The following is a 23,302-nucleotide window of genomic DNA, read 5'->3' as shown; positions in this document are numbered from 1 at the left end:
AATACGGGCGTTGTGGGTAGAAATATATGCAAAACACGATACATGTATAATTTATAAGAAGAGATTTTTACAAAACTTTATTACAAGAATGTACATTGGTGCGTGCGTGTGTGTATGTGTGTATGTATCGGTGTGCTTGCAAAGTTTTAAATTGAAACTCGCATAGGTTACCGAGTATACGTGCGTGTGGAAAAAGAGGAAGGAAAAGAAAATAATAAAAAAGAAAAAAATTTATCAGAATAAATCAAAAAAAATACCTGCCTTAATTGATACGTAAGAAAAAGTTTCGACGAATACTAAATGGAAAAACAACAGAAAAAAAATCAAAGAATAAATCTTCCATCCCTTTTAACATACAAAGTAATCACAGCTGTTTTCTTGGTGTTTTTTTTTTTTTTAATTTTTTTTTTTTAATTTTTTCTTTTTCTTCTTCTTTCTTCTTTTTGCGAGGAGGCGTCGTCGTTTGGATGATTGAATCCCTCTTCGTTATACTCTTTCCGATCGATAGTACATAATTACACATCAGACACGAGGGAATTATCGATGAAATTTTCTCACTGGATGTTTACCACCAGCCTGTAATGTATTCGTAATTATTAATGAATATGTAGATGAGAATTTCTGCCCCGTGCTACCGCATAAGATACAAGAAACGCGAGCACAGCTCTCAAGAGGGGCTGCTGACCAAACTCTGACCGCGTGCGCGACAAGGTACGAAAATCGAGACGACAAACTCACCCGCTTATATGTCAACATAATTAAACATCGAACAAAAATTAGTAACCTTTTGTACATCACTCTCGCTTTTCCCCGTTGATCTATTCCCGCTATGATTCAATGACACATCCCTCCGACTATCCAAATCTTCCTTCAATCCCAATCAACCCTTCTATTCATACTCGACGCCGCGGGTGTTGTTTATCCCTCTCAAAAACACCCCCCCCACCAATTAACCCTGCGATATCTACGAACTCAGTCCTCCTTCACCCTTGACACTTACCGCCACCGCCTCCGCTCTTCCAGCCACCACCGCCGCTCGACCATCCGCTTCCACCTCCGCCGGACCAGCCACCACCACCTCCCGACTTCCATCCACCTCCTCCGCCGCTGGGCCAGCCACCCCCGCCGCCTGAGCTCCACCCGCTGCTGGGCCAGCCGCCTCCACCGCCTCCGGACCAGCCACCACCGCCTCCCGACTTCCAGCCACCGCCTCCACCGCCGGAACTCCAACCGCTACTGGGCCAGCCTCCTCCGCTGACTTTTATGATCTTGATGATCTTTCCGCCGCCGCCGCCACCGGACCAGCCACCACCGCCACCGGACCAGCCACCGCCTCCACCGGACCAGCCACCGCCTCCACCCCCGCCGTAGTTCCACCCGCTACCTCCGCCGCCGCCGCCGCTTGACCAGCCGCTGCTTATGTATCCTCCTGGTGGATGAAACCGATTGTGAAATTAGTCGGAGGAATGGTTTTGAAAGGAAAGTGACGAAGGGAGACGGAGTGTGGATTTTCATTACCGTAAGCACTGCTGGCCGCAGCCAAAACCAGGGCAGCAACGAACAACTGTAACAGAGAGGCAGAGAGGTTGATTAATTCTGTGGCTTTGGACGATCCTTGTTAACGCCATGTTCGGTTTGTTGAAGAGAATAACGAACAGGGAAAGTATGCAGCGAATGATCGTGTACTACTGTCGGGTAAAGATGATTCAACGGTATTGAATCGAACTCGACTGGTATTCTTTACTTCAAGAGAAAGATAGACGCGTTAAATTCCTACAGGTAACGACCGCAGATTATCCTCCGACAAAACACGTTTTGCGATATAATCTTGGTGGTTGTGTTCCACGGGTGTACAGTTCAAACGCCGACTACGTACCTTCATGCTGAAGTGTGATGCTACTTGTTGGGAGACGAACTCTTTTATACCTTGGTTCTGAGGTCGGTCCCCGCCCTGGAGACGACGGTGGTATCCCCCCCTAACAAGAACGAAAACCCCCTACCCTGACAGTTCGAAATCCCTCCACATTTTCAAGCGCGGTCTTGTAACCTCGCCGGTGAGACGAAACGTGATGATGATCACCGAGTTGCGCACCACGTACACGGCACACACTCGAAGAGGACTGTTTTGCAGCCCGGCGGGGAACAACCTTTCACCAGAAAGGCCAGCGCGATTCACTTTCGAGGTTTGAATCCAGCCGGGGCTTGACCAACTCACGGGAAGCTCAGAGCCAATTCCAACGTTGTACGCACTGGGCGTCTCTCGCTTCGCAATTCCACAATCTTACCTCCAAGGTGAAGTTGCCCTGACTATCATCTCTCGCCCACCACTCGTCGATCCTCGATCCAACTATCACGGAGACTTCCAGGGGTCACCGAGGTGTCGTGGCCAATGGCAATTAACCCCCGTCCGATCTCCACGATGGACAATCGCTCTGTCCGACGTTCCTTGGATGTCGGAGTTGAACTGGACCTTCGAAGCCCGAAAATGAATCCGATATTGTATGAAGTAAAGAAACACTTGTACGGTTCGATGTAAACAATTTCTCCTCGGGATGTTCTCGTATTCATTTATGCAGATCGATTTTCTGACCGACGTCTCATGTTAGTCCAAGAGGCAGGAAGGATCCACTGCTTTATATTCCGACTTGATATTAACATTTTCCAATTTTCTTATAAATTGTATGCTCACGTTGCGAAATTCACCGGTGTGACAAACGAGCTAGCATTGATCGTGGCCGGCATGGGATTTCTAAACTCGGAGTTTATGATCGAGTGACGCAATTGACTTGAACATTCGTGAATAAACTGCCTGTATACGAGAATTGAAGTCGAATGAGTCGAGCGTTTCTCTTTATCGATTCGATTCAAATGCGCCAACAATGAATACACCTATCATCGACTAACTTCGGAGGCTTGCCTGATTCGGTTCACTCGGCCAAGTAATTTTCGAGGATATCGTTAAATTGAGTCAACCCCAAACATCAACCCAACAACTCAATTTCAATCACTCGCTGCTCACGCATCGCGTGCGGAATGTTTCGTTGCCGCATAAACTTTTCTTGGTTGTTTTTTTTGAAGAAATCGAGGAGACAAAGGCTAGCGTGTTGTACGAGGGTTAATTCAAGGAAAAGCAGAATTCTGCACCGGTGCGAGAATCTTATCTCCCGGAAACGGAAGTCGGTAACTTTGTTCTTACAGCTCCGGCTGCAGTGCATCCTCAGTTGCACATTTGTGCAACCGTCACACTTTTCTGACGGTGTTTCCAAGCAGGCAATCACTCCGAGTAATATACCATCGACCACTCATTTAACGTCGAGTTATCACACAACTGTTCGAAAATATTTCTTTCGTGTCACAAAGACTTTTTCCCTGGGTCAGCACGGAAGTTCGATGACTTGTTGAAACCATTTAAGAATATTTTACACCTTGGAATCAGGAGTTATGAAATCGAGTTACGAATTCTGCATTCCTTGGCGCATGGCAGGCCTTCGGTCGTCTCTATTTTCCGTGGAACATCGATCTTTTCTAATCATCGATCGTCCCTCATTCAAGTAAGAAGCATAACATACGCATACGCGTAACTGTTATGTAGCAGAGCGTCGAGGATGTTGGTGAAAGGAAAAGTCCGACTCGTGCTTCAAGTACTCCCTCATTCATCGCCAAGACGTTATTAGCGACGGTTTTCGTTCCCTCTTTTTTCGAATATCCTCATCATCGTCATCTTCTACCTTTCATAACTAAATTGCAAGAAACTACCCTCGCTGTGTAAAGCACGAGTGCAAGTTTGCCTTTCTATCGCACCTGCTGGCTACAGGTTTCGTTTTTTTACCATGAAATGAATAGCATAATGTATTTCTTTCCCATCTCCTCGCGGTTCGGTTGTATAACCAGAAATTAAGTCCGCTAGTTCCATTGAGTGTGAGTATTATACGCCTAACAAGGTACTAAAATGCCCGCTCTTTCGTTCGCTTTTCCAAGAGTCGATGATTACCCAAGCCGGTTTCATCCTGTAACGCAGCATCGATGTGAAATCATCGGACGCCTCTTGTTATGCACACCCAATTGTCTTTCGTAAGAATTTTTCATCGGAACACCTTCGGTATGCTCCAGTTTCACATCGCGAATATACATCCGCATGACGGACAATTAAATAGCCTGGACAAAAGATTCGACAGATTTCTTTGACCGTTGTCATAATACCATTTAATTCTTGTCCGCAGCTCGTAGAATACTAACAAGTAGATTCGAATGAGAGAAAATCTTCGCGACCACATTTTGCCGAACAATTGATCTGATCCCTTCACCGGTCGACCGGTCCACTTTCATTTCTTTTGAACCGAATCGAGTATTACTTTTTTTTTCTTCTTTCGCGCGAAGTGTACGGTTGAGACCGCAGCGAAGCTGCATTTTCTTCTTCCATTTAATGAGCAGGTGATAAAATCGATGAGTCCGTTAGGAAATTCAGGTCAAAGGTGCAGGGGTGGATGTTTGATGCTGTGCAGAGGGTGCCCTGCAAGAATCGACTAGGATATTATAATATAAAAAACTTGCTATTCACGAATTCACCTCGATGATCGCCAAGGTTAATTTGGATGAGGTAATATTCACCGGATCCTCTTGTTACATGTCAATAATCCTATCCGGGATTATTCAAGGACGATTTGTCCCATTTGTTAGTCCGGTAACAAGACGTTGAAATTATGACAAAAAATCCCTCTATTAATCGTGCTGTAATCATCGTAGCGCATACGTGAACGAATGATGAGAATTGATGAACCATATTCCCCTCACATTTCAGGTGTCCTTGGTACCCGGTGCTCACCGTTGAACCATTTGCCGTCGTTTGCAGGTACGAAACGTCAAACATACGATGCCAAGTTATTGCACTGGACGGCAAGTAGTTAGTAATTACGTCGAGTAGGCCACTTGGCGCAAATCGCTCAAGTGTGGGTCGCAAAAGCTGTAGGAAAAAGCAACGTACTTTACGATTTTTCAGACCCTTTTGAAGTCCGCTCTGTCAGAGAGGATTGAACCGGACTTGAGCAAACGTTATCCGGCTCTGAGATCGCGGATTCGTGTCGATTAGAGTCGAGTGGAGAGAACAAACGTCAGAAAACAGACATTGAGAGTGTTTAGAATTGAGGAAGAAGGCGTTTAGGATGTCAAGAATGAAACGGACTTCCGTATTACGCTAATTTCGTTCGCAAAATATATTTGGCAAGACAAAAATTGACCTCCTGAAATTGAAATCGCGATTACAATTAGAAATGTCCAAGTATTTTGGGGAATCAATCGATGCGTTAGGGTTTCGATCATCGATATTGAAAAATACGATGTAATTAGCCGAGGCACAATCATTTTGAGAAGCATCCGGCAGAAGGTCCTTGACATGCGTTCACGAAGCCATCGCGATGTAAACTGTGCAAAGCGTTGGCATATTTCAATATTTTACAACCAATACTCGTAAAATCTTATGGCAAGTGCGTAATGCTTATTAGACATTGATCGAGCCCAAGTTTCCATACGTGCATTACACGCGCATGTAGTCAACGAAACGTTACAAGAGATAGTCGAACCGCGGATAGATACAGCCATGACTTAATCTGACCGCGTAATCCAGCCACACCTGCATCCTGTGCTAATTGCTAATTAGTTGGGATGAAACATCGTTGCGGGAAGTTCTGACACAACTCGTTCTAATTTGCCGAAAAATAATTTTTTGTATCACATCTGTGCATCCTTAGTCTGATGAAAGAATTCCTTAAGTAACACCGGTTAGCAAAATTTTGTAACAAGAAAAGTGCTTACTAATTTTTAAATACCTATCAACCATTGTTATAAACCCATGTTTAATTTGATCCGATCAGGTGTAGTTTTTGCGCTATAGCTACTACAAGTAGAATTGAATGTTTGCCGTTTTGAATTACCTTTTTCGATTCAGTATGTTTTGTTATTTGGTAAATGTAGGAGATGATTATGGATGAAAAGTCGCTATAATATAACCTCATTTCTGTTCCTAAAAACTGCACTTTTGGAAAAATTACAAAGATCGTATTACAATAAAGCTATTCGTACCTAAAATATTCTGATATCAATTCTGTTACACTAACCCTTGTTCCTAACATGATCAGTTAAAATTGATATACAAAAAGTGAATTTTTGTTGACCAGTGTAAAATCTGCACTTGATTTCGAAAAATTTTATACTCAATGCATTTTTCGCAACTATGAAAGCCGTAGGGGACCTTCTTTGGTTCAATCAAGAGTGTAACGATCCCTTGACACGTGAGTATAGTGTTAGGCATATAGTATATAATATTCACTATACACGACCCACCATTTTTTTTTTTTTTCGTAATTGCGCAACCCACTGGCTGGAGAAGCCCGATTCGCACAGTCTCTTTCCAAGATGTTTCACAATTTTTCTTGAATCTGCACACAATGGATATTCCGCGAGAATCTGACTTTTTCATGCACTTAGCTACGATCAGAGCGACTGAAGATGTTGTTTTATTTTTTCTTTTCTTTTTTTTTTTTTTTATTTTTATTTCTTCTGTACTCGCGTCTTTTTCTCGCAACCTTTTGTTTATCTCGGTGTCAGGAAGCGAGCCTTTTTGCGTCTCGACTCATCAGCCGGCTCTAGCACATCGTAAACTGAACGCCAATTTGACGTGCGATCATTTCGGTGAAAAGACACGGATGTTGAAGCGGAGGGCAGCAGGGCAGTAAATCGTTACCGACGGTTCCGATAATTCAACAAATTGAGTCAGACACTTTCTAATAATATCTCGAAGCAACGATCAGCAGGTGAGCTGCGAACAGCCTGCGCAAATTATCGCTGTAGGTACACGCTTGGCGTGTGAATTTTTCAAAACTGTAATGGAAGTCGGTACGATTTCCTGAAACATCGAACGTCACGATTATTTTGGATAAAAGAGATCCGAACCGAACAAGTCCACGGTATTTACACTGAGAAAAACATTTAGCTCCGGTTGCCGCTCAGTCCTTATCTATTTTCATTTTTTACCACGATCGAAAAATATAGTTCTAGGTAGAAAATGAAAATTAGTTTTCTAACTGTTACCGGAAACTCTAGTATCCGTTACTCTATTCTTTCTCATTACGATCACTGTTGCTAGATTTTCTTGCAACTGTTGCGAAAATTTAATGCTTGTGCAACGATAAATTGACGTTGAAGCGTTGTTTAACTAAAAAAGTAGAGTAAACCTTAGAAACTGATTTTGCGTTGCAATTACTAAAAACGGATCGACGATAGCGCAAAATGATTAGGCGTACCTCGTTTTTCGTAATTTCAATAAAATTCAAAGAGTTTTTTTTTAACGATACCTGTTTTACTGAATTTTTCTAGTTACTGTAACAAATAAAAATTTTCCCAGTGTACATTGCGCAATCGCTACTCAAGATTGATATAATCTAACAGAACGCGATGCGAAGTGTGAAATTTTCTCTTGACCCAACGGAATCTCGCGTTTCGAAATCCCGATTTGAAATTCGATAAACGTCTGTGAATTTTTATACCTACAGAAGCGAAAAAGAGCTGCTACCGCATTAGGCGAATTGCTGCTGGGTAACGAGAGTCTCGAAATAGTTGTAATTCGCGTGTCCACGTCGCGGAACGATATATACATTTTTTTTTTTCTTTTTTTTTTCTCTATCTTCTGTATTTTTATTATTTTTTCAACACCTGCGGAGGACGGCAGCGGGTGTTAAAAATTATGCGATAATTTACATCGGCAAGGAAGCTGCTACGCGGTATAATTTATGAGCGTGCAGGTACCAGCGTACATTCTCTCACCACTCCGTTAAACTCCTCCAGCGTTACTCTCCTGGGATTGTAACAGAATATTACATATTTATGCCCGGTAGATTATTCGGATGTGTGCCCGAAGCGTGGAGACTTTGCGAGTCAATTTGTCGGCGTAATACATTCCGGCTTTACAACGCGATTCGCTCGTATCCTGGAAAATTATCGAGTGACGTTTTCCCGCGGTGAGAGGTCCGGATTTCAATCCCGTTTGGAGAAAAGCGCGAGTCTTATGATCGGTAAATCTGGCGTATATAATTACTGCAAAGACTCGGTTAAACGGGTTAGAGGAACGAGGAGGATTTTTATTTTTTTTTTTTTTTTCTATATCATTCCAATTCGGAGACTGATTAACGAGTGATGTCGGGGGTATCCAAGAGCGGGGAAGAAGAGAATCAGGGAGAAGATTCTTTTTTACCGGTGAAAATAAACCCCTCGAAGGGATGGCTTTGAATTTTATCGTTGAATCGCGACGGTCGATTTTCGCGCGCTTTTTACCTCGTGCTTTTATTTGATGCATTGACATGTATATTCTTGTACCAATTACACGTACAGTAGCCAGTTGAGCACTCGACGGATCAAACGGGATCTCAACAGCCTCAGCGATGAAAGTAAAACTCGTATTTTTAAAACGCTAATTCCCCTTATACCCGAGCGATCCTTATCGGTAACTGGAGTTTTTACTCTTAATTATAAACCGGGTGAAATTCGTTCGGAAATTATCCGAGTCGTAACGAGTATAAAACAATCTCGGCGTTTGAGCCAGACGAAAAATCGGCCGGTTGTTAACTGCTCGAAGAGTAACCGACAAGTGCGATTGAGCGAGTGGCGCAACTTAAATTAGCCAACGTCTGAGTCAGTCAAGCGAAAAATAACGAGGCCAGAGTTCAACTTACATTGTTACAGAGCCCGATAAACCCCCGCAAGACTTAATTACAACTTGTATTACATCCCGTCCCTTCATCTTCTTAGACCCTTTTTTCTCAGTGGGATACAAACTGGCTATTGTTACAAGAATGAAATTCTTCAAGCACGAGAGCGACGTTCTTGGTTCCAATTTTGGGCTCTTGAGAGCTTCCAATTTCTGGCTGTAGAATTCCGCATAACTTGACTTGGTTAGAATTTATAAAAATGAAACAACGTCTGTAATATGCAACGGCAATAAATCTGGTAAAATACGAATAACAAAAGCTGAGATGCGAATAATTTCAGTGAAGATTTTTTAAATGATTTAAAGTTATCCAGAACGATGAAATTAATTTTTTCGTACCTTGTGTTGTACGAATTTGTTCACAACTATTTTTATTACGTAGTAAGAATAATACTCAATTCGGCTTTAGCGTCGTTGATGCAAATAAAACTGTCGCATACTTTTCGAACACGTTTTACTTTTCTTGAAGTCTCTAGCCTAGACGGTTCTTGGTGCAGCCCATTCAACTTTGATCGAGAAAAGATTTATGATAACTTGAATTAACTTGCAAGGACTTCACGTGATTTCATTGAGGGATTTATGCGCGCTATATTCATAAATTTTTTTAAAAAGTTTATATTATAAATATTGATATATACGTTGTTATACTGAGTAAATACATTCCCGAAATACGTAGATTGTTTTTTTTTTATTCATATAAGTGAATTTTTATACGTGAAAATGGTAGTTGAAGAATGGTCCAAAAAAAAGATGGGTCCACGCTGTTGATGAAATCTCTCGGATGGATGATCTGAAATCAAAAAATCGAACGGTTTTAGTTTCAGCATGTCAATAGGTATAACGCATATCAAGACTTTTTTAAACTTTGATTTGAACTATTTTTTTTTTGGCCAAAAACGGTGAATAAACACATGGTTTTCTGTTATTTTTCGAAAAATGTCCGCCATTTTGTCAATTTAGCAAAAATCAAAAATCGTGCGATATGCGCTATAGCTATTAACACGCTGAATCCCCAGAGATTTCATCAACAGCGCAGAGCAATCTTTTTTTTTGGACCTTCCTTCAACCACCATTTTCATACATAAAAATTCACTAAAATGAATGAAAACAAATCTTTCTATGTATTTCGGGAGTGTATTTATTAAATGTAACAACTTATATATCAATATTTATACATTGAATCTATTAAAAAAATTCATGAGAATAGCCTTTTTTTACAAGTGTCTGAAAATTATGCAAATGTTTTGAAAAGGCTTCGCGTCACGTTATTGCCTATTTCAGGGAAAACCTTACGTCGTAGAAGTTGAATATCTGATATATGGGAGGGAAATGGCAAAGGTGGCATGTTTGCCTCTGCGAGTCTGAGGATTCCGCAGCGGTATAAGCAATCAGTTCGAGATACTCGAAATATCAACACGGCAACCCTCTATTTGCGACTCGGGCGGAGTATTTGAAAAATGACACGTTTGGGAATCAATCGATTCTGGCGCGAATCTCGGCGCCCGTCATCCGTGGAATGGCGGACGATTCTTACGGCGTCCCGACGCCTCCGTCTCCTCACCCCCCCGATTTGTCCCTCAACATCCATCGGAGTCCGCGCGGATCCCTTAAGGCTTAAGAAACTTCATCCCCTTTGCCCGAAATGGGTTTCTATTCGATTTCGCCTCCATTTCGTCCCTAACATTGTGTATCCTTTGCCATATCTCTTCGTCAAGACTTTTAGACTCCCGATATTACATAATCCGTCGACCTTATTCCCAAGGAAGACTGCATGGGCTTGAGAAACGAGCGAAATAATTCGCGATAAAAATACGGAGAGCAAATTCGCACGGAATTATCGTTTTAATTTACCAAGGACTGTTTCACTCAAGTAATCGTTGTGTCGATATCAGTCGACGCGATTTACTAATCTCCGAAATCCCACTGAAAGCAGTAATATTAAAATTCAAGATGGCGGATCCAATATGGCGGACGAAATTTTCAAATTCGATCGCATGCGGAGAAAAAACTCTGTCTAGGGGTTTTTGGGGTCGCTGATTACGAATCTGAAATCAGATTTTGAAAATTCAGTATGGCAAATCCAATCATTGACCCCGAAAATCGCTCCGTGTAGTTTTTTGATCGATTCAGATCAAATTTGAAATTTTCCGTCGCCATGTTGGATCCACCATACTGAATCCACCGTCTTTAATTTTTGAACTTTGAATTCAGACTTGTAAACAGTGACATGTTACGTGAGTTGTTATAAAAGTTGACTCAGCAAAATAACGCGTGACTCAAAGGGATAAAATGTAAGTATCTAGTGATAAAATATTGCAATCACAGTGTAAATTTTTTCTCAGTGAAACACCTCTTGGAATCCACTCTTTTCTCACTCCACGGTGGTTTTTAAAATTCTATCCACAGATCCAGATCCGTCCTGGAATCCGCCCTTAAATTTTGCAATTCGCCTCTCTGGAAAAGCTACACGCGAAAAAGGGAGCATGGCTGAAGAAGAGAGATATGAAAAAAAAAAAAAAAAAAAAAACAAAAACGAAAACGCGAAATGCACGCAGACGCAATATCGCTCCGTGTGGCCACCGATGCATGATCATGAAACGATTGAAGGGGGCGAGAGAAGAGTTGAAGGGGAAGGATTTGGTGCGGCCACTTCTCTCCGGGTACTCGTTTCCACTCAAGCCTCGTTACAGTGATCATACATTCATGACCCGCCGTCCGTTCAGTCAACCCCAAATCAATATTAAAGCGAATACAGGGAGACGACTTGATACGGCGGCGACACGAATATGCTGCGATTTATTTTGACCAAAGTTTCATTTATCGAAAGATGAAAAGCGGCTGGACCGAGTTTCCAGAGGCAAAGTTCTGGCCGTTGAAAACGGACACTTGCAACATCGCCTTACGAAAATCGCTTCCGGTCGATATCAGCTTTATCGAAATTATTGAGAAGATGCCTACATTTCTCTAATCACAAATTCACGCTTCACGTGATAATTTTCGTCGTATAAAAAGCTTTCTCGCGTATCTTACGCCTGATGATTTTGCGGTTTACATTTCTCGCGAAACGGGAGTAAATTTTTTAAATAAAAATAAGCGAATCCCAACGAAATCCTCGGGGAAATTCTTCGATTTTGTATTTTGTCACGTTGCGAAATGTCAACCGTTTTCCCGAAGGAGAAAAGCTTCGCCGTCGGCGTTATTTAATCAAACGATGAGACAGATTAAAAGGTTATACCTCGGGATTATAACGATTGGATAAAAAGAAAATATTGCAACGAATCGATCGAGCATTTTTACAACAAGATTTACGTTCAACTACGCAAGTGCGTAATATATACAACCAATGGGAAAAATAATTTCAATATCCGTCACGTCATCGAGATACGGTAAATAATTTCCGATGCGATATAATATTATGCTGTGGATAATATGCGTAAACAAAAGTTAGGGGAAATAACGTGTCTCTGAGTGAATCTGCAGTTGAATTTGTACGCTGTTAATCAGCGAGAGGCGGACAGTCGATTCTAGAAACTTCCAACCAATTTACTTCTCTCCTTTTTAACGCAGACAACTTTCCAAACGAATATAAAAATAAGTGACGTAAAAAAATGTCGGTGTTGGATCAATCCGTCTGATTCTTGTTGAATTGCCAGATTATAAGTCTCCGAAATTCTGTGTATTCTCTCTTTGTTTTTGATTTTTAAGGAGCCCATATTAAATTTGAGAAAATTAATTGACCAAAAATAGATACTTCTCATTGATTTCATTACGAGGCATCAATACGCGGAGTACTTTTCAAGTTATCATATCCATAATTTACGAAAATCTCTTGAACAACAAATAAATAGACAATATAAAATACCGGAATTATAAACAAAAGCTAAGACACCGGCGCTTCTGTCTATAATTCCAGTTTTTGACTCCTGTATTTTGAAAGAGATAGTAGCAAAAATTCAGTAAAAAGTATAGATTTTTGGCCAGTCAGCCTTTTTAAACATTGATTTTCAGTATCGAAAACTTTAAGCGAGTTTTTCTCAAAACGTGATCTTCAGCGCAACTTGCAACGTAGCTCGGCGAATTTGGAAACGATTTGGATGAAACTTTGCAGCAAAATTTATTAACTTGCTGGCCATTGCGTGACATTCGAGTGAGAAAACGAAAAAAAAAAAAAAATCGCCAAATATTCTTTTTCACCGATCGTTTTTATAGAAATTAGTGAGTTTTTCTTCAAAACGATCCCAACTTTTTTTCCTCTCCGTCATGCAAAGCCGTATTAATGTATTTTGACAGCAAAAATTTGATTTTTAGATTTTACTTACACTTCTAGCAGCCGTAGCACCGTTATTTCGAAACATTTTAGTCTAAAAAAATTTGCCTGTATACCTTACATAGTATACTTTGAAACATGCTTCGCGTTGTTTCGATAAACCATTGGATATCTTGATGAAAAAATAATTTGAAAAAAACGTACGCCTACAGGAATTTCCCCCCTTAAAGCCTGCCGACAATGACGAATAAAAAATAAAAAAAAAAAAATTGGCGAATAATCGCGACGATCCGATCGATCTTCCAGCCGAGATGAGTCAGCACGGATTCCATTGAGACGATGACGTGGGACATAGGCGGGAAGCTGACGGGCTGTGAGACCGGGCTATCCACTTTAACTCTTAATTACCGTCACTCGGAGCGCAAATGCTGCTGATAAGGTAGTTCCGAGCCATTCCGATCGCACCTGTCGGCTATATGTGCGTGATTGCATTGTATGTTAAACCGTTAATTGCCACCGAGCCTCGGACATGCTTCACCACCCGAAGAACCTCGCCTCCTCCGTTCTCCCATCTTTGTTTCGGTGAAATTGAAAGGAGACTCTGACGGGGGAAAAGGCGATAACGAGACCCTCGTGACCTCGAAAACACCGCCAACTAACCCCTGTTGCTTGCGAAAATCGCGATTGCAGCCGCGCGCTTTGAACCATCGTCATCGGCAAGTGCCGAAACTGAAAAATTGCCTCAATTGATAAATAAGTGCCTCGCTGCTCTTTCGCACCCTGACAAATTTTTTTCGCCGGCTGCTCTTTCACCCTCGGATTATCAACCCTTCCCAGAAACGATTTTCGTGAAACATTGTTCTTGGGAGTCGAGGTGCGCGGAATTATCGAGACTTTTAGACAATTAGGCGACAAATTTCACGCGAAATCGATTTCTTTTTTCTTTGCCAACTTTAAAGTGTTCGCATTTTCTTCTTTTTTTTTTTTTTTTATTTCTTTTTTTTTTATGGAAACTCGCAGAGGCAGCGTTACGATATTTATAGATTCGGTACAAATACTCGTTATATACGTATTTTCATACTTACCAAATTGAAGAATATAATCGATTGCGGGATAATAAATATTTATTACGCGTCGACGAAACAATTTTTCACAATTTCACCAGACGCCGATAAATACTAATTAACATGTAATAAACCGATACGCGTGCGGGTGATATATTTCATTTAAAACTAACAAATTGAACCCTGCAAATGTACGAAGATATTCAGTTGTCTTCGCGTATTCTGATAATTTGCTTCCTGTACCAATTGTGGGACACTTAATGATTATTTACTGCCCTACGATTACCGTTCTCCCCTCCTTGGCCTAGCCGTACTAAAACTTGGAATAGTAATTTCTCGCCTCAATGAAAAGTTTCTGCCTCCGTGACATTTCTAGGCACACGAAAGCGGGTTTCGTATTTCTGTCTAAAAATGCCAAGTACTATTTGTTTTTCAGTCATTTTAAGAGTCTCGCGATAAAAAGAAGAGATACAAAACAATGATGATTATCGTGAGAATAGAAAACGTATTGTGCGGCTAATTCATTTCTTTCAAATTATTATTTCGCAACAGGATTACTAATGTACGAAGTAAAACTGGCGACTCTGTAACTGAGAACGAGAGAGAATCTCCCGACCGTCACTTTTATCATCATTCATTAACATTACACTCGTAATGTCGCATTGAAGCGACGATCCAAGATGAAATCCGTGTTGTGCAATCTGCCAGTAAATTTGACAGGTTCAATGTCATTGCCGATCATTCACCGAGCAGAAATGACGCGTTTTCTAGAAACGATTGATCGCAAATACTATAACTAATACGCGAAACTCAACTCTGATTGAGACAATGTTGATTACACAAATTGTTGACGTACGATTTATCTCGATTCCAGAAGCCACCGTGTAATATAATTGTTCCATTGATCCTCCCGAGTGTAAGTTCACAGCAATAATCATCACCTGTCCAAATGCCTGAGGGCTGACCCAAATATCCGCGTATTTTCATGGCCACCTGTTATACGCACTGTTCGTTCTGTAGCATTTATCATTAAAATAATCCGAATTACTAATTTGATAAATAATTTTATAGATATTATTCTAGAGATTAGGACGATCGGATATTTGACTGATCATAAATCATGCCATTAATCAACCGTTAACGAAGCTTGATTTAAAATTCATAGGCTTGAAATTAAAAACGTTGGAACTGACTTTAGTGCAGTAATTTTGACGATGTCTCATTTTATACGGAACTTCGTTACCTTCAAATTCACTGAACATACTTTGTTTTCATCATCTTGGCATCGTTGAATGTTTAAACTTACACCATTCCATCGATATTTTTTATCATCAATAGAAACAGAAAGAAAATCTTTTCAACTAACTTTGTAGAAAAAAGTCTTGTGAGTAAAATCTACTAGATTTTTAATCATGTTGAATGACCAGCTTGAAACGAAGCTTTCGTTTATAACTCCATTATTTTCAATTTTTTTACTTTTACAAATAGAGCATCGTAGCTTACGAATTCAATAATCGGATAACTGTTCAAGTTTCGATTTTCAAAGTCTCGTTTTTCGGCGAAAACTGCTCCTCACCTAGAAGCATCAATCGCACTCGAAACCTTTGCAGAAATATAAGACAAGTGGATTCAGATTCCATATTAACAAACGGTCCATTCAGCAGCACTCGCTGCATATCCTGCAGGATGTCGCTCGTTTCAGGACGAGACCACAGGAGCCGTCCGACGTCCGCGGCAGTTCTCTCGCCTCGAATATCATCTGCGGATGAGACATGCGGTCAACAGCTGTGTCGGAGAAAGTGCATCGGCGAAGGTAATATCAGGGTCCCCCGATTACGCTGGACGGATTGCATAAGGCAACTGGAGTTTCGAGTCCCTCGAGCAACAACGAAACTACCTCGCCAAACGGGTCGGCCCTCCGATGACCTTTCCATCCAGACGCGCTCCACTTCCACCGCGATTAAGAAACGTCTGAGGCGGTAAGGGCGGGCTGGGAAAAAAACGAAGAAGTGGCCGCGCTTCTACGAAACTGCACCGATCTGCAATCCCGGATCGGCTGCATCCGTACACAGAGGTACTGCATGGGAACAAATTACCCAGAGAGAATTACGGAAATAAGAATAATCCAGTAGAAAAATGACCCAAACAAAAATAACCCAAGGCAAAAACAGTTCACACGTAAAATAACCCGAACAAAAGTTAGCTGAGGCAAAAATTAATCGAGACAAAAATAGTCCAAGTCAATGGTAACACGCACAAAAATGACCCGAAAAAAAAAAATTAGCCAAGACACAAATAGCCCAAGGCAAAGATAACTCAAACAAGAATAACCCGGGACAAAAATGACCGACGCAAAAATAATCTGAACAAAAATTTCCCACAAGGAAAGTAATCGAACAGATGTAAGAACTCACACAGAAATAAGCGAAACAAAAACAACCTCGGGAAAAAAAAATCCATGACAAAAAATTGAGAAAACATTAAATTACGTTAAATGTAATTAGATTAAATTTCATGTACGATACTTTTGTCTTTGATTTTTTTTTTTTTTTTTTCGTTATTGTTGTGCAGGTTATTCTTGTGTTGGGTTGTTTTTGTTTGAGTTATTTTTGATGGGTTATTTTTACACGTGTTATTAAAGTCGGTCACAGATGCACGCGAGCGTTTCACGATCAGTAGTCTTATTCCGCGCTAGGTCAGCCGTCAAATAGCGTGTTTAGATTGCCGTGCGGTGATTCGGTTCGCATTTTTCAGCTTTTCTACGGTTTCTGTGTCGTAGAAATGGTGCGATTGAACTGGTCCTCAAATGCTACTTTTTTCATGTATTCTGAGGTATATTAGAAACTGTATACTAGAGCTGTGCGATTTATCGAACTGTCGTAAGCTTTGATCAGTTTTCCGGTCAATCGATTAACCGACCCTTTCAATTGCTAATCACTTTTCTGAGTAATTGTTTGACTGACCAATTCGGTTAGCAGTTCTTCGATTGATCAATTCGTCCGCTCTTTCAATTAATATTTTATGCATTTTTTTTTTCACTAATCGATTGAACGAAAAATTGGGAAAACAATTAATTCAAGTCCATAATTAATCGGTTAATCGCACAGCTCTGCTACATGTATTGCATAGAAATGAAACCGGATAACTTTCTCGTATGGATTTTTCAACGTCGAATCCAATTTCTGACACTAAAAATTTCAGGAACGTTCCGATGATTCTTTTCTGTTTTTTTTTTTCCTCTGGTTTATTTCTTCGATTACGAGGAATGCATCTTCAGCATACCGATCATAGATTATAATTAATTTTACAGATCGTGAATCCAAATTACATCCGTAAAAAGAAAATGTTAACGTTTTCCGGAAATTTTATCATCGGCATGAGAAACTTTACTTTCTTTATTCTGATTCTGAACTCAATTAGTGGAACGAAGCAAAAAACAATGGACTTCCTACAAATATTTATTTTCCACGTTCAAAGAAATTGAAATTGGTTCGCAGCATTATTGACGAGTTACAAATGAAGACGTTTATTTTGTTTGGTTTCCTTTACTTGGGCTTGAAAGTGAGTTTATTTCTCAAAAGCCCGTTTTCTCACGTCAAGACTGTGATTCAAACAATTCGAGCCACTCAAAACAACTCGAATCTTCCTAGTTATTTCGCAGTCTGCAATCACATGTCTGTCGATAATTCTTGCTCTGTGTCATTGATTTTGTGTTTTTATTTTAGCGGTAATTATATTATATTTGTATATTCTTTCACGTAACCAGCGACTTGTTCGAGGATAAAAACGTATTCTCGTGGGTTACATGCAAATTTGACCTACTGACATTTAATTTTCTGCGACATTTCATATCCATACATCATTTCTAAATGCTACGCGTATATCAATTTTATAAATATAGATAAGCAGATGAAGACTCTCTCACGTACAATTTTTTTAATTTGCTTTCAAGCCGTGAAACCATCATGGCAAATCAATTGGAAGATAGATGTAATATGTTAATTGAATAACCCTGTCACAATGAGCTGGCTTTCATGGCATTTGGCCGAATGTAACGCGCGTTATTACAAAAATAAGATTTATTTCCCCGGGAGAAGATAATTTCTAGTTATGGGGTAATAATTATAATTAAAATTTTCAACGACCGCTACAACTCTCAATTCCATATACACTTAAACCAATTCTCAGTAATATATTTTCGTCATTCAATATGACAAAGTGACAAAGGTCAATCTACACGAAATTGCGAAAACAGGTTCTGCACGCGTCTCGTTTATCCGTAACGCGAGATGTTAATTTTGCCCATTCATCATCGATTACAGAGTGAAACGATTCCTGTCTCATTCATACTCAGCTGAGATTCCCATGATCGAGAGATTTCAAAATGTCTCTGCGGTGTCCGAGCGAATTGGACCTTTTTGCACCTCGGCTTTCGAGCGGCGTCTCGACAATGGTTTTCAACTAGGCGACATCGAAACCGGAAGACCAAGGTGCCGTTGAAGTGGACCCGCAGAAAGCGTCGAGGATCGTTCGTACATACCTGGAAGTTCGCCAAAACTTTTTACACCCTTATCCGTTGTCAGTCGCCATTTTATTCGACCCGTCCGTTCCTCCAGTTTTTCAATATCGTTATACTTGAATCTTGTAACTTTATGCCAGTGATGGGCGAAATTTGAATTGATAATTACGGATACAATTTGTATGATACGAGACGACAATAAAATACAATTTGAATCTGTAATTCGTGATTGAAGTTACAAAGGATACAAATCAAGTTTGTATTTTGTGATTGGCAAACAGGGAAATACAAATCACATTTGTATTTTGTAATTGAAATGAAATGAAACGAACATTCCATTTTTGTATTGTAATTGGAAAACAGGAAAATAAAAATGACACTTCTATTTTGTGATTAAAATTAAACGAAATACGCATTGCATTTTTATTTTGTAATTGGAAAACAAGAAACTACAAATTGCATATGTGTTTTGTAATTAAAATGAAACGAGGCACGCATCGCATTTTTGTATCGTTATTGGAAAACGGGAAAATATAAATTTCCTCAATATTTTGCAACTAAGAGAAAATGAAACACAAAAGTAATTTGTATATATTTGTCATGCATGTATTTCCACAGATGCCGGCATACAAGAAATTCGATATTCAATGCTTCAAATACAAAACACAAATGTAATTATACGTTACATATTATATATTATAGGGTATTTCACCCTAATTACAAAGTGCCGGTCTAGTTAGTTGTTATAAAAATCTAATTACCAGCAAATTGTTCACGAAAAGATGCCCAATGAATAATCATACCGTTTTACACATGTTTCTGAATTTTCTCAACCGGTTACAAGTCCAACTAGAAGCCGTTCCGCTTGTTAATTCACATAAATACCGCACCCACGGACATTTGTCACTTGATTGCAATAAGCGCGCGGTTTGCATGCATCTCGCGATAAATAGCATACATCGAGGCGATAAACCTTGGTCGACTTTTCCACCCAGCGAGGCACTGACCCATTGAAACACCGGTAATAGCTGGGATGATCCCGACTCGACTTACTTAACGCAAAACACGCAATTCTACACAAACCGACGGCAATGCACTTTGCATAGAAATTGCCAACGTTTGTCTTACGCGGACACGCGATCGCCTCTCTTGCATTTTAACGTCTTTTACCGCATGGCGTGTAATCTACCTCATTCAAACATTTTGCAACAAATTTTTTCTCAAAGTTCAAACCAAGAGTCCGTACTCCTCGCCGGATTCGCCTCCTTAATTCTCTCCTCGCTGAGAAAAATTTCATGTTTTATAGTAACAAGAGAAAATTCAGTAAAACAGGTATCGTTAAAAAAAACTGTTGGAATATCGTTGGAATTACGAAAAACGAGGTACGCCGAATCATTTGGCGCTATTGTCGATCCTTTTTTGGTTATTGCAACGAAAAATCAGTTTCTGAGGTTTACTCTACTTTTTTAGTTAAACAAGGCTTTATCGTCAATTTATCGTTGCACGAGCATTAAATTTTCGCAACGGTTACAAGAAAATATAGCAACAGTGATCGTAATGAGAAAGAATAGAGTAACGGATACTAGAATTTCCGGCAACAGCTAAAAAAACTAATTTTCATTTTACACCTAGAACTATATTTTTCGATCGTGGTAAAAAGTGAAAATAGTTGAGTACTGAGCGGTAACTGGAACTAAAAATTTCTCTCAGTGCTGCACTTCCCGCAAACTCATCTTCGCCTCGTCCTGGCAACTAATTGGCTCTAAATTAAACCGTCCAGAAATCCGATTTGCTCTAATTGCGGAACAATTTGTTTTTTTTTTTAAATCTAATCCAAGAGCAGAAAATTACGTAAGAATTTTTCTCCCGATTGCGTAACGGATTAAGAGACAAACTACATCCCGAATGTGATCTGGATAAGATAATTGTTCTTGCAGAGGTTAGTGAACCTGCATTACATCGAGCTGTTGCGTATACGCTTGTGCATTGTGCCCACGGTCTTAAGTGGCGTTAGAAAGTGTCTACGGACGTGAGATACTCGTTCCACACACGAATGTTACACGGAGCCTGTATATAAGACCTGTATATCTTCTTTCGATTATGGATATACCGGACGGTATTCACTTGTAAATTTCCAGGTACGATCGGCGAGAGCCACTCCAGGGGATAAACGATCTGTGATGGAAAATAAAATTTTATATATGGCGTTAAATGAACGAGACTCGGCTCGATTCTGTATGTGGAAAGGATTTCTTTCAAAATAAGATTTACTAACGCTCTTGTATATTCGTTCACCGCACTTGCGCAATGAGGGACCGGGAAAAAGATGTTTCTTTTTTTTTTCTTTTCTTCTTTTCAATATCAATATACGTACCTGTCGCATATTCTTTATATACGCGTGGCCTCGATTATTATATGCCTGTGTTACAGGCATCCGGTTTATTTGAACACAAATTTTCACTTCGGACAGTGTTTCGAGTCGTTGGTAAATTTTATTCGATATAAATTTGTAGTTCGAAAATATAACGCGTTATAAAATCGATTTCTTTATTGTTGTACAGAATTTTGATATTCGTTGGAACAATATCTTTGAACATAACAAGTTCGCAATAAATTTTACTTTCAAAATTAAATAGACGTCACTAAGTTTGCATTTGATGTAAAGTCATATTGGATATTAATGTTTGTAAGAAACCGATTGAAAATTGCAACGATATTGACTAACAAGTTGAAAATTGCGGTGGGAATATCATGACGGTGAGTTTCTCGGCCTTTTAATCTATCCGTATATCCATCAATTTCGAAATTCAACGGTAATAAATATAACATACACACCGGACTTAATTGAATATTATGTAAATAAAGCATGAGTCTGCAACGATGAATCTTTGTGCATAACAGATATTGCGCAAAACTGTGTGATCGGTTAAATCTTTCCATTTCTCTGAAAAAATTTTGAGTTCACCGAAGATGGGACTTGTTAATTTTTCATTAGTCCCAAGATATTTGAAATTTTCATTGTTTCCTTGTGTTTTAAGGGTGGGTATAACAGTAACTGCATACATGCACCTGCGCAGGTTCAATTATTGTAAAAGCTTGCGTATAGAAAAATGCCGTTGGATATAGACAATGGTTGGAACACCGTCAGGGGGAGCTTGCAGCATCAGTTCCGACAAAGCTCCGTGTACAATATCCGTGTGCCCGTAATATCCACCTAGCGTTACACCGAAAGCAATCAGGTTAAAACACTGCACAGGCTTAACCGGTGCATTCATCCGTTAGTCTAGCGCCCCCTGCAGATAGTGGTGAAAATTTTCGACAATTAACCGTGTGTGTATAATCTCGCGGGGCACTCAGCAAATTAACATTCGGACATTTATAGACAGATCGCGATTCGAACTGCGACGCGGGCCGTTTTAGCTGTTGGATACCGTCAATCGGCATGTTCACCTGTGCTTGCGGCATGTTTTAAAAATAACACGCGCTTCTTGAGTCATTTCATGTGAGGCGGGCCGCTCGAATCAGGGATTTTTATTACCTTTTTCCAAACAGTTTGTAACAGTTCAAACAGCACGCATGTTACCTAAGTCAAATGAGAAAGTGGTGTGAGTTTTTAATAAGCCCGCCAAACGGAAAACGTAATAACCGGTCAAAACGAGTTTTGAGTCTGGGTTAGAAATTTCAAATTTTGATTTCGACTTTTATTGGATAAAGTTTGCTTTTGTAGAAACCAGAACGATGTCTCGGATATCAAGAAAAATTACCTACTTTCTTAAAGATTTATTGTAAATAATAATTGAAGAAATTTCAGTTTCACATTTAAATCACTTTTATTCAATAATGATAATTAGTAATGAGCTATAAATGTAAAAGAATTGATAAACAAAGTTCAAAAATTAATATATAACGTACTTCTTCTGTGTTTATATATGGACTTTCTCCTATCAAACCTCAAGACTTATTTATCAATGTAAAAAAGACAAAAGCAAACTTCATAAGGAATAAATGAAGATATTGGTTATTTTTCGATGTATGGAGTCAAAATTTATTTATTTAAATCTAAACTCGAAAAATAAAATGTTTTTTTGCTGACCTGTGTAATTTGATCAATTTACTAAACCTACGGGTAAAGGCTTGACCTTTGCTGTCACGTTGAAGATTTCCGTTTTCCACAACTCTCGCTCTCACTTCTAGTATAACGACGAAACGACCGACACGTGTCTGAGAATATTAATTATGCAGTGAGCAAATGAAAAGTAAAATTTCAACATATGTCTGATTTATAATAAAAGTTAAACGTTCATTTTAATTTATAACAAGTATATTTTACAAACAAGGAAAAACAAAACTACGAAAACGAAAAATCTAATTTGTTAAAATAATGAAAAGCGAGATATTGAAAATTGAAACGACCAAACGAAACGAAAGCAAGGTAAAGTTCTATATTAGATTTTAACGATACGTTCTTAATATAGATGATATTTTTATTTAAAAAAATTTATGCACACTGTGTATGAAAAATAATTGACATGATTTAATCGAATTTACTTGTCATGTCCTTCTTTTACTGTAAAGTAAAAAAAAAGAAATTTTTTGTCATCCATAGTTAAGATTGTAATAAAAAGTCGACAATCTGTTACAACTTTGATCGGATTTTCAATATTTTTAAAGTTGTTTGTACAGTGAACAATTTCGTA

The 23,302-nt window shown here is 39.5% G+C and overlaps 1 protein-coding gene across 2 annotated transcripts in view; it reads right to left on the bottom strand.

The window, feature by feature from the left end:
* Positions 1-373: 373 nt before the first annotated feature.
* LOC124212859 (loricrin-like) overlaps positions 374-23,302 on the bottom strand; it is a 35,304-nt gene continuing 12,375 nt past the window's right edge. The window contains exons 1-4 of one of the 2 annotated variants that reach the window (XM_046613405.2): positions 1,877-1,898; positions 1,519-1,564; positions 1,001-1,429; positions 374-576 (exon numbers count right to left, since the gene is read on the bottom strand). In XM_046613405.2, coding sequence (XP_046469361.1) covers positions 566-576; positions 1,001-1,429; positions 1,519-1,564; positions 1,877-1,882 — 492 coding nt within the window. In that variant the 5' untranslated portion in view covers positions 1,883-1,898 and the 3' untranslated portion in view covers positions 374-565. Of the gene's footprint in view, positions 577-1,000; positions 1,430-1,518; positions 1,565-1,876; positions 1,899-23,302 lie in introns of those variants that run through there. The other variant, XM_069133812.1, reaches the window with a different exon arrangement.

Source organism: Neodiprion pinetum, chromosome 2 (assembly GCF_021155775.2).
Source record: "Neodiprion pinetum isolate iyNeoPine1 chromosome 2, iyNeoPine1.2, whole genome shotgun sequence".
Classification (NCBI taxonomy): domain Eukaryota; kingdom Metazoa; phylum Arthropoda; class Insecta; order Hymenoptera; family Diprionidae; genus Neodiprion; species Neodiprion pinetum.
The sequence above is the reverse complement of the archived record's forward strand: the minus strand, read 5'-3'. Positions and strand labels throughout refer to the sequence as shown.